General features: G+C 32.1%; 2 protein-coding genes across 2 annotated transcripts in view; both read left to right on the top strand.

Annotated features, from left to right (window-relative positions):
• Window positions 1-2,028: 2,028 nt before the first annotated feature.
• Window positions 2,029-10,696, top strand: HemK2 (HemK methyltransferase 2). The gene is made up of 7 exons (XM_076470280.1): window positions 2,029-2,146; window positions 2,885-3,078; window positions 3,731-3,814; window positions 4,840-4,930; window positions 7,186-7,269; window positions 9,455-9,596; window positions 9,909-10,696. Exons 1-7 carry the CDS (start codon window positions 2,057-2,059, stop codon window positions 10,013-10,015), a joined length of 792 nt encoding a protein of 263 aa, XP_076326395.1. The 5' UTR covers window positions 2,029-2,056; the 3' UTR covers window positions 10,016-10,696.
• LOC143233722 (uncharacterized) overlaps window positions 9,911-12,319 on the top strand; it is a 64,502-nt gene continuing 62,093 nt past the window's right edge. Inside the window, exon 1 of the mRNA XM_076470276.1 lies at window positions 9,911-10,025. The gene's annotated coding sequence lies outside the window, so the exon portion shown is untranslated. The remainder of the gene's footprint in view (window positions 10,026-12,319) is intronic.

Below are 12,319 nucleotides of genomic sequence, written 5' to 3'. Positions count from 1 at the left end.
AAAGGGATATTTTTGTTATTTTAAAGAGAAATATATGTATTAACGTTACAAGCTCAGAGTATGTGATGTTACCCGTGTTAAGGCACTGATTGTCAGACCAAAATGACAATAAAAGTTGTGCACTTTGAAAACGGAGGAAAACATCGGATTTTTCGCCAAAACGCATTCGTGTCCAATAAATTTGTTTGAGAGATCTGCATGTTCTGCAAGTGCAACATGTGCAAAATCCCTATAAAATCCCTATAGCTCAGTGTTAAGCCACAGACACGCAATACAGTTACGCCAAGACTGACTGAAGCACAACGCAACAACGCCATTGGTCGCTGGGAAGCGGGCGAATCTCGATCAGATGTTGCCAGAGCTGTGAATGCTCACCCAAGCACCATCACAAGACTATGGAATCGTCACCAGCAACATGGATCAACTCGTGACCGTCCACGATCTGGCAGGGCAGACCTCGTGTGACCACGCCCGCACAAGATCGCTACATCCGGTTACGTCACCTTCGGGATAGGACCACCACTGCGACGTCTAGTGCCTCAACCATACCAGGGCTGCGTAGGATTTCCGATCAGACCGTACGCAACCGTCGACGAGATTCTTAGGCTCCATGTGCAACCCATCAAGGTGAACGTCAACGACGTTTTTCAACATGACAACGCCCGTCCTCACACAGCCTGACTCACCACTGTCTTCTTGAGACACCACAACATCAACTTTCTTCCCTGGCCCTCCAGATCACCAGATTTAAACCCCATCGAACATCTTTGGGACGAGTTGGAACAACGTCTGCGACGGCGACAACCTCAACCGCAGACTCTACCTCAGTTTGCAGCAGCTTTGCAGGCTGAGTGGACAGCCATTCCACAGGATGTGATTCGTCATCTCATCGCTTCCATGGGCAGGGGATGCCAAGCAGTTATTGATGCTCACGGGGGGCATACTCGTTATTGACGTTGAGTGACGGTAAACTTCAACTAGTGAGTGTGGACTTCGCCTTTGTAGACTTTGGATGTTCAGCAGTGAATGTGCAAAGTTTCACACATGTCATACAGAACTACCCGGAATACACTTTTTAACAATATGTCTCAAATTTTGCCTTTTGCGTTTCTTTTTTTGAAGAGTATATATTGATTATGATGATTAATTTTTGTTTTATTATTATTGTAATAACATTTTTTCTTTCTCGTGCTCTACACAGCCCATGATAATTTCATTGTAAACTACTGAAATATGTTAAACAAAAATAAAATATTCATATAAATATCTCACCTAATTGTCACAGGTGTCTATCTAATCAGTGTAGAATCCCTGTACGTGATCTAAACATAATAGCAACAACGAAAGTGTAGAGGAATATAGTGCCATCTGCTATCCATTATATTAACGAAATGATAATTACTGTGTTTTTGTTTCCAAAATACACTTATTACTTCCTCTTGATGAAATTAGATTAACTGTCTAATTTAATATACATGAATATTTATGATTATGTGATAAGCTAAAATAGTTTAAAGCTAACTAAAAACTAGATAAATAACATTTAGTAGCGGTAGGTCATAGAGTAAAAGTCATATTAACAATATTTTAAGTTTTAGAAACTGGTATTTTCAACATAAACTGATTTCTGCATGAAGATTAATAGATCCCAATTTGAATAGAAAGTTCAAGTGCGATAATTAAAGAGCGAATCTTAATTTAAGTAATCAACTGAGTTTAAGCTAAGAAAGTAAATAAATTAAACAAATGATGAAAGTGTAGAAATAATCTTTATTTAAAATGCAAAACACAGACACAGTATGAGTACTTGCTTAGACAATGGACGGTCGACTCTCCACTGATCGATAAATCAATAAGTAGTTACATTCTCTCAAAAAGTCTTCCTGTTAATCGATTCTTGTCTCGAACCAACTAAAACTTTTTTTTTCTACAACTGACGCTCCTTACTAGGTAAAACCTTGGTTTTACCCATAAGCGATAAGTATCATCATATAACTGGTTATTCTCTCACAATATACAAAGACGGTAACTTATGGAGTGAAAGACATTGCTGTCGATGACTTATTTTACACAATGTACAAAGTTGTGCCAGTGTTTCTTAGGACAAAGTGAAGAGTATTTTCTAGAGAACAACAAAGAAAGAAAGGTAAGTAGAATGAAACATAACTTTGTTTGTTTGTTGAATTTCGCACAAAGCTACACGAGGTCTATCTGCGCTAGCTGTCCCTAATTTAGCAGTGTAAGACTAGAGGGAAAGCAGCTGGTCATCAACTAGTGGATTACTATTTCCATTTTAAAATTGTAATAATTTTTTTGCTACAGATTGTTGTGAACAATTAAAATAATGTTTTGTTTCATATGAATCAAAAGTATATTATTGTTTGTTGAAGATTTTGCATCACAATTATTCAAATCAATACATAGACTATTTGTCGTTGTTTTAATTACACCAGCATAATAATGTTAACAATATCAGTGAAATATTGTAATTTTTTAAGCTTGCCATTTCCAAGCGTTTACAGAAAAAAATGGAAATTATATTAACAGAAACATAAAATACGCAGTATACATATATATATATATAATGTATTTTGCGCTATAAAACAATAATTTTTATATTTATGAATTAAATGTATATTATTTTTGAATTATAAGTTAAGCTTACATGACACATTTTTAATGCAGTGAATGAAAATAAATCGAAATAATTCATCATTGTGGAAATATTATCATTAACTAAAATGTCTGATTGAAATAAATATAATAATTTGTAATTTACTTAATTTAATAGCTTGACGTTTTTTATAATATTAACACTTTATGTGAAAAAGTAAAATTGCTATGGTGTTTAACTAGTTTTTATTATTATACTCACTATTTATAGATGACGCTGTTATATATTGTTCTGTTGCAGAGCGACAGCGTGTCGCTTGAATATGTTGGTGATTCTGCGATGAATACCCCTATTTTCGATTTCTTGAAAGATGATATTTACGATACTGTTTACGAACCATCAGAAGACTCATTTCTTCTTATCGATGCTTTAGAAAACGATTTAGAATTAATTCGGAAACTCAAGTAAGTACAATTAGTCTGTCGTGTACGATAGTCATCGTTGTATAAAAAATTGAAAACGCTTGCTTGCCCTTTGACACAATGACAGAGGAGCCAAGTTTATTTTAGTTTGGTGTTTGAATATATATCATTCGACCAAACTCACAAAGTAGAAACTTGTAATAGGTAGGTTACAGATACTGATCATTTATATTTATTACACTGTTACTGCTATCAGTTATAACGTATGTGTTTTGCATTGACTAGGGAAAGTCACTCAGACGATGCAAATTGTAGTAAATGTCTCTTGTTGATTTATCAAGATTTTGGATCAGATTTTCTTGTTAAGTGCTTTAAACCTAAAGATATATTAATAATACTGAACCAAATTTTGGAGTATTGCATATTGTGAGAAATATTATTTTGTTGCATTGTTATTCAACGCGTATTTTATTTGATTCGTATAGGATCAGGTTATTCATGAATTACACATTGATTTAGATATTTTCATTCCCATGTTCTTAAATTTATATAGGACATCCTCTCGGCCTAGCACAGGACATGTGCAAAAAACAACAGTTTTTAACTTATGAAGTGTATGTTTCACACACGCACCATGTATAGATTTTACATCAAAAAAGCAAAATTACAGAATGTTTTTTGTTGTTTTTTCAAGCCCTACTATTTGTTTGGAAGTAGGAACTGGTAGTGGAGTGGTGATTTCAGCTGTGTCCAAGGTCTTCCCATCAGCATATTGTTTGTGAGTAAATTTATGTTTGTAGAGTAATGATATATATATATATATTACATAGAATTCTGCCTGTTTCTCTAAGACATTTTTTTTTTTTTTTAATTATGAAGGCTTATCTGATTTATGTAAGAGTATCTTTAGTTGACTTCTTACTGTCAGTTAATTTGGTGTCATACAAGAACTGTTTTTATATGAATAAAATAACCTGTATCTTTAGAGTGATTTTAAAATTATTGGGGGAGGGGCCTCTTTTTATTTCTTTTTTTTATTCACATCAAGGAAGCTTCAGACTACAGTAGTTTGGGAACTACCATTTTAGATGAAGGATTAGCCTTTCTTTAATGAAAGAGTTAGCATAATTGAAAAGGATAACACTATTTATACAACAGCAACAAGTGCACTAAATATACGAGATGATAATATTTACTGTATATCTTCTTGTATATTGGGGTAGCTGACTTTTACATAGTGACTATTCAGTAAGTTTTACAACTTTTATCTATATATGTATGTATGGTTTTATTATTTTGAGCATATTTTTTATTCTTTTGTTATAGAGTGTGTTTTTTTGGGTTTTTTTTTGCTAGTTTAGCACATTGATTTAGGACTAACTAAAAGGAAAATACCTAGCTTTTCAAACTCTGTGAGATGTTATTAGGTTTACAGCCAAAAATATCGTTAACTTGTGGTGTATATTTGATGTAAAAGAAGGGTATAATTGGTTAGCTATGCTCATTACGAAGTCAATTTTAGGTTTTGTTTTACGAAGTAGTTTGCCCTGATCAGAATTCATATGAATGACCAATGTTCAAAGTAGGAATTTGTTTTAATACATAAATGAGTATAAAGCAAAGTTACTAGAAACCTCTGTGAAATATGCATTAAAAAAGAACATGTTGCTTACAGTATTTGATTTAGTTGAAAATGAATACTGAGCTATAACTGATGAAGTTTCTTCCCTTGTACTGTAAAAATATTGGAATTCTACACAGAAAACTTGTGTCTTACATAAGTATTTCTTTGTTTTGTTTTAGGGCTACAGATATCAACCATGTAGCTGCTCTTGCCACCAAAAAAATGGCAGAAACAAACAAGGTCATCATTGAACCAGTAGTTACCGACTTGGCAAGTACAATATCCAAATAAAATACTGTTAAGATAAATAACACACTCTTCTCTAGGAGAAAGTTATATTTTTGTCTTTATTATTTGTTATTACTTTTATTAAATACTGAGACTTTCAAAATCTTATTTTAAGAGTTTTATAAACACCTACTAGTTTTTTCAGAAGCTTGTTTTATAATAAACTAATTTTTGTACATCTGACTGTAAGAAACAAAAATAATTATTATGATATTACTAAACTTTGTAGTGCACACTTGAGAATATTCATAGCAATAAATTTAAAAGAAATAGCAAATAGCCCTTAAACTTTTAGAAAAGCAATATTTTAGTGTTATAGGCATGTATTGAGTGAAACTAAAATTGCACTACAATTTAAAATTTCAAAAAATAATTACAAAAGACAATACAAGATGCTTAAATGACACTTCAGGTTGATAACCCACAACAGTATAAGCATATAATGTATCAAATATTTGTGTTAGAATTTTATTTTGGAAAGGAATCTCAAAGGCAGTAATAGAAAAGTTGAAGTTTAATTTTGTAGAGTTAGCTGATTATAAATATTGTTAACTATTCTGCATCAATTCCTGTAGTAGCAGTTGATATTGCCACCTAGAAATTAATGAATAAATTTGATAAATATATGAGGGACTCATAATTCACATACTGCATTATTCTTCTGAATTTCTATCTTAACTTTGGCATCTTCTTTGCATTAACAGCAAATAAAATAGTTTAGAGACTATGATTACATGTTGGAGGAGTTTTTAGCACTGGTCAAAGTACAGGCATTTCTCCCTCCCGTTACAAAGTCCTGTCACTAGGCAATCCAGGTATTGTGGTTCTATCCCTAGTTTTGTCCCTCACTGGGACAACAGTAAGTCTTCAGATTTACAATGCTAAAATCAGGGGTTTGATTCCCCCCAGTGGATACAGCAGATAGCCCAATGTGGCTTTGCTATAAGAAAAAAACACAAACACACCATCTCTAATTTAATGCTGTCAGCCACAGCAACTATCCAGCTGAACCTTATTTCTATATGTTTATACTGTTATATGTGTAACTTGAATTTATTAAATATTTCATTTTTACTTTATCATTATTTTTACATCAAGTTCCCAAAGTAAATAAGAGGAAATTACACTCTTAATATGGAGACATGTAGATGAAGACTGTAGTGGGGCAAACGTAAGCCCAAGAACAGCATCAACAAGCTGTTTTATAATTTCCCAAATCAAACAGATTAATCCAAGTTAAGTTTTTTATTCTCAAGGTTAACTGAAATATTTATAAGAAATTAATGAGAGTATTAATATTTCTAGCAGTAATCAGTGAGAACAAATGCTATAAAGGCTCATCTTAGTATGCTAAATGTTTCTTTTCTTTTTTTAATTTAATGTGAGAAATACAATTTTTATTTTTTAAAGACATTGAGGTAAGGTCTTTTGCTCAACAGTAACCTGGCCTTATGCTGTTTTTTCATTTTCCATCTTTCTAGTTACTGACGTTTTAACAGTTAATGAATATACTTGTTAATTTACTATTTAACATATCTGTTTGATACTACAGAATAGGCCTGGCATGGTCAGATGGGTTAAAGCATTCGACTCATAATTTGAGTTTGCGGGTTCAAATCTCCCTTGCACCAAACATGCTCATCTTTTCAGCTTTGAGGGTGTTATAATGTTACGGTCAATCCTGCTATTCATTAGTAAAAGAGTAGCCCAAGAGTTGTCGATGGGTGGTGATGACTAGCTGCCTTCCCTCTAGTCTTACACTGCTAAATTAGGGATGATTAGCACAGATAGCCTTCGTGTAACTTTGCGTGAAATTCAAAAAAACAATACTACAGAATAGGCCTACAGTTTACTGTCTGTTCGACACTGTAGAATAGGCATCTTTTTATAGTCTGTTCAACTCTGTAGAATAGGCAACTTTTTACTGTTTGTTCAACAAAGCAGAAATGGCCTACTGTTTACTACATGTAAAGAGCAAAATATCTGAGGAAGATGGATTTATAATACATGTAATGCATCATTTCTCTGACTTCCTAACTTAACCTCAACATTTCTTGAAAGAGTGGGTTAGCAGTTCAATTAACATTAAATAGTTTAAATGGTACCATGTAAAAATTGTAGAAATCATGTATAGAATTATATTAATATAGCACTTTACATTTTAAGATGTTTTAATATATTAGGTATCACAGAATATAGTTATAAACATAAGAAATTGTTTTCTTTTCCTGCAACAGACATCAGCAGTTATGTCCAGAGTCCTCAACCAGGTGGATCTTCTTGTTTTTAATCCTCCATATGTGGTGACACCTTCAGAAGAGGTACATCACATTTTATATTTTTGAATCCTTTGCATGAAGACACACATTCAGCAAGTACAAAGTTACTGTTTTTGCTCAATCAATGCTTTTGTTTCAGTCGCACATATGAAGTCACATATAAGTAAGCTTATAATTACTATTACTGTTGTTCCAATTTTTCAAAAATACGTTTCTTACATGAAGTTTTTAATTGTATATTAGGCCTCATTTCTGTTTAAAGTGATTACTGTTTTTGTATATCTTCTTTGTAGAAGAAACTGTCACACATTTGCTGGTTGTTGTGTGAATACTGAAGTTAACTGAATTTTAACCAGAATGATTTTCTGTCCAATGGACACAGTATAAGCAGTGTTCCCATATGCTAACTTTTGCAAAAGAAAAAGTCATTTGTAAACCTTGTATCTTCTACTATGTATAGACATTTGCTTCTAAAATTACATTCAATTAGACCAGATCAAACTCTATGGGAGTAGAATCGTAAGACTTCACAGGTTTGTTGCTAAATGGAATTGCTGTGATTCTGGTTTCTTTGGCCTAAATTCATATGAAAATTGCCATTATTTAAAAGGTTTGTCTCAAAACTTGTATTTTTTTTTTTACTTTTAGGCCTACTTCAAGTTCAAATCCATATTTATTATCTTGTTAATTGCACTGGAAGATATACCCAGTGTCATTGTAATGGTTCTTTCATAACCCTAGTCTTCAGTCTGTAGATAAAGAAATCATTTCTTAAAGTATAGTGAAAGCTTCCTATTTCCAGATTGTTTCCTTTGACTTTGCCTCATTTACCAGTTTTGCTGTGTGGATATTTCTCCTCAGGAAGGCTTATATTCATCCAGCCATACAGATATACCTGGCAGCATTGCATTGTTAAAGGATTGTAAAGTGGTGTGAACCAATATATATGTGTAATACATATTGCCTATAGAACCTAGTTTCACTCTTCCAATTACACACCACTGCATTAACACACAAAGTTAATTCAAGTAAAGTGCAATCAACCCTCCATATAGTAACTGCAAGAAATGTAACTCTTTCAGCCAACAGTGTTCTAGTTTACAGCACAACTGAACTTTCAAAGTTGACCAAGTAGTAGTACTGAGTTTTCCAATTAGAAGTGACTTAGAACTATTGTAATCATTAATTTCACAACTTGAGTGTCTTTGCAAATAAGATGTTTAAAAGACTGCATAGGTTCAACAAAGCGATAATTGCAGAAACATATCTGAGTGAGGAAGCACATTATGCTAATTTTATAATAGGTAGACAAACTGATTTATAAACATAGGGAAGAGTTTTGTTGATGGTGGAACATACTACATGTTTCAACAGAATGCTGGTCTGTCTTATTCGGGGATGATCAGTATTAAGTAATATGAGGTTTATGTATTGTTACAAAGACAAAAAATGTAGACACTAAATGTCACAGAAATGGCATCAGCAGGTGACAGGATATGAGTAGAGGTCAACTCTGGTTCATTATAAGAACAGTGAATAGATCTTGCCAAGTGAGTCTGATATTACAGGGGACATTATTGAAAGATTTCTTGCTTTAGTGACTTCTGTAGTTTGTAAACAATCATTACAGAAGAGTAACTTGCAGAATAATATAGAAAGTGAGATCAAGTTTTAGGAAAGCTGATATATTTAAGATGTGTGTGTGAAACGTTTCTACTTTTCTGATCGTACGATATTTCTTTTCTGAATACATGTAGAAACCAATATCCAAATTCTTTGTTCAAAGAAAATCTTTACTCTGAGAATGTGCAAGACATATTTTCTATGTTCTGCACATGTTCAACATGTACATGGTAAAATATTTCAGAAACCAAACTGCATTTATGGGAAAGTTGACTTACTGTAATAAAGAAAATGTTCCCAGTTATTGCTTATGCAAATTTTGTCATATGAAGTCTGTGTAAGAGAAAATATTTCCAGTTTGGTATTCAATGGGAAGTTGTTTTTTTTTAAATATTCTAAGTGCAGTTTTTTTTAGTTTGCTCTAACACCTCAAGATTGGTTTTTGGTTTAATATTTCTTGTGGATCAACACTTAATAAAGATGTACTAGAATACATTTATTATTATTATGTGTTATTGAACCTGTGCTTTGCTACCTGATTTAACATATTAATATTAATAACATTTCTTCACTTTTAAATTTTTGCTTACTTCTGTGGTTATAGGTGTGTACCCAATCACTTCAGGCAGCATGGGCTGGTGGGATTAAAGGAAGACAAGTTATGGATCGATTTTTTCCGTTTGTACCTAAACTGCTGAGTAGCAAGGGCCTGTTTTATGTTGTTGTGTTAAAAGATAACAAACCTGGTACATCATTTTGTTCAGAATGAGTATTTATGTATAATATAATTGTGTTACAGTTGATAATATAGTACAGAAATGGATCTAAGTTAATTGAAGTTATTGTAATTAAAGTAACACTGTAAAAATATTAAAATAAAAGTTAAGTATAATTGTAACTCAGTATATGTAGTTATTTTTTTATAATTTTATGAGTGCTTATGATACATTTTTATAAGGAATTGAAGGTAAAAATATTTCCAACCTGAATATAGCATGAATATTGTATTTGAATATTAAATGTTCTGCTAATGTTTTATTTTGTTTCTTCCTTCAAAGATGAAGTTACAGAATTTATGTGTGGACAAGGCCTCAAGATGAATAATGTTTTGTCTCGATGTTGTGGCATTGAACATCTGTCTGTGTTGAGGTTTGAGAATGGGTGAATAAGTAAAGGTACTAGCATTTAATTCTATCTTTCAACGTTAATCAAGACAAGTATTTCTAAGATATTTAAAGGCTTAGGAATTTGGAGAAAATACATGCAGGGGTGAATGAATGCTGTACAAATTATGGAAATAGAAAATTGAAGTTCCTCAGTACTCTTGTGTTATGCAGATTAGAGGCTAACAAGGTAGAAGTGATAATTACTGTCTGACTTGACTGTTTAGGATAGCTAAGTTGGTATTCTTAGAAAAATCCAGTATTTCAGAATAGGATTTGGCCATTTTCAGAATTAAATGAAATAATTTGTACAACATATCCTTTTACATATATATAAAGTTTCAACTTGCCATTCTTTTGTTAATAAGATTTTTTTGGTCACTTTTAGATAGCTAAAAGGACTTATAATACCAAAAATCAGGTTTTGATATCTCATAGAGTAACAAAGCTGTTAATAAAAATGTTAACTAAGATCTGATGTAATTTATGCTTTCTGTAATTTAGACTTTTTCTTGCAAAATTTTGTGTAACCAAGGAACTGTCTTTTTATATTTTGGTGAACATATAAATCCTCTGTAAAAACTTAATGCAAAAAGTACACCAAAATAATAAATGTATTCTGTGATCCAGTCATGATAAATTATTGTGTAAAGCATTTAATAAATGGTTTTGCTTTATAGAAATGCTTACGTTGAACATATCACTATAGCATTGAACTTTGCATATAGAATAAAAGAAATAGTGAGATGAAAAATGTTTTACATCTAGGAGTCATTATTTATAGAAGTGATGAATATTTTTTTGAATTTTGTCCGAAATTTAGATACACTTTTGGTGTGTAAATGGAAACTTACTTTGTTCTACTTCACCTTTCACCTCAACTTGACACTGTCATAAGGGTTGAAGTGTATTATGTACTCTTTATTCTTGTAATCTAATACAAAGTTCTATCAGTGTTAATCTTAATTTTTTTTAAAAATTATTACCTGACAAGTAGAGTTCTCAATCTCAGAGAACTCCACTTTTATACTAAGACTTATGTTTAGCATAGATTCAAATGGTTTATAATCATTTAGTGATTTTCTCATTCGAAATATTTTTATGTCCAGAGTTATTTACCTCAGGTAGCATGGATCTTTCACATTTTCTGAGCTTTAAGTGTTAAGTTGGCTTAAAATATTGAAACTTTTTATTATTTTTAGTAGCCAGTACTTAGGACCTTACATTTAAATATGTTTTTCTTTCTTTCCCTCATGTATTCAGAATCCAGTGAAGTTTATATGGCTTGTTACTGATGTGCACACTAAAATGCATCATCAAATTTACCATAATTTTATCCTGCTTGGGCAAGTGTGTATTAGAAGCTAAAATCAGGCTGTGAATTTTTATTTCTGAGCTGAACTAAAGCCTGGTGATTGTTATTCAAGATAAGTTAAAATAAGAAATGCTTACTGCCTTCCAAAGCAGTAAGTTCTACTTGAGGAGCAGGTATTCTGAATAAACACTTCAAGATATCAAGCTATAATTATTTTTCATGATCTCTGTCATCTTGTATATTTACTTACATGACATTCACTTCTTGGTTACTACATCTGTCCTTAAAAAACAACAAAAGTTTGTAGTTATTAAAATAATAACCCTAGAATACATTTGGATCCAATGGTATAAGACCCTTGGATGTAACTTAACTTAAATGTTTCATTTCTGTTGGGAATGGCTTGATGATTAGAGTGCTTGAGTCACAGTATGTAGGTCACAGTTTCAAATCATTATCTCAGAACATGCTTGCCCTTTCAGCTGTGGGGGCATTATAATGTGAATGTAAATCCCCACTATATGTTGGCAAAAGAGTAACCCAAGAATTGGTGGTAGGTGATGTTCACTAGCTGCCTTCCTGCTAGCCTTTCACTACTAGTGCAGGTGACTCTTGTGTAAGGTATAACAAAATTCAAAGTGAACCAGATCTTGTGCAAAAATTGGAAAAACCAATTTGCTTCCTAAATATACATGGCTGTGGAGATATCTAATACTTGACTGTCAAGTAAGTCTACAATGTTGAGTGTTTTTAATATGTTATTCATTAATATCATCTACAAAAATATTTTATTGTTTTCTCTCCAGTAATAATTTTTTCTGTACTTGAAAAGCTTAATCCACAGGCTGAAATGTAAAAATTGTTTGAAAGGATCATAATGTAACTGTTATGATATGGCCTGGGGTTGGAGACTACACCTAGTCTTTAGCTTGTGTATGATTCAGTTTGTTTTCCCTTTTTTTTTTTTTAAATGAATTCAGACATTTAATTC

This window comes from Tachypleus tridentatus, chromosome 12, assembly GCF_004210375.1.
Source record: "Tachypleus tridentatus isolate NWPU-2018 chromosome 12, ASM421037v1, whole genome shotgun sequence".
Classification (NCBI taxonomy): domain Eukaryota; kingdom Metazoa; phylum Arthropoda; class Merostomata; order Xiphosura; family Limulidae; genus Tachypleus; species Tachypleus tridentatus.
The sequence above is the reverse complement of the archived record's forward strand: the minus strand, read 5'-3'. Positions and strand labels throughout refer to the sequence as shown.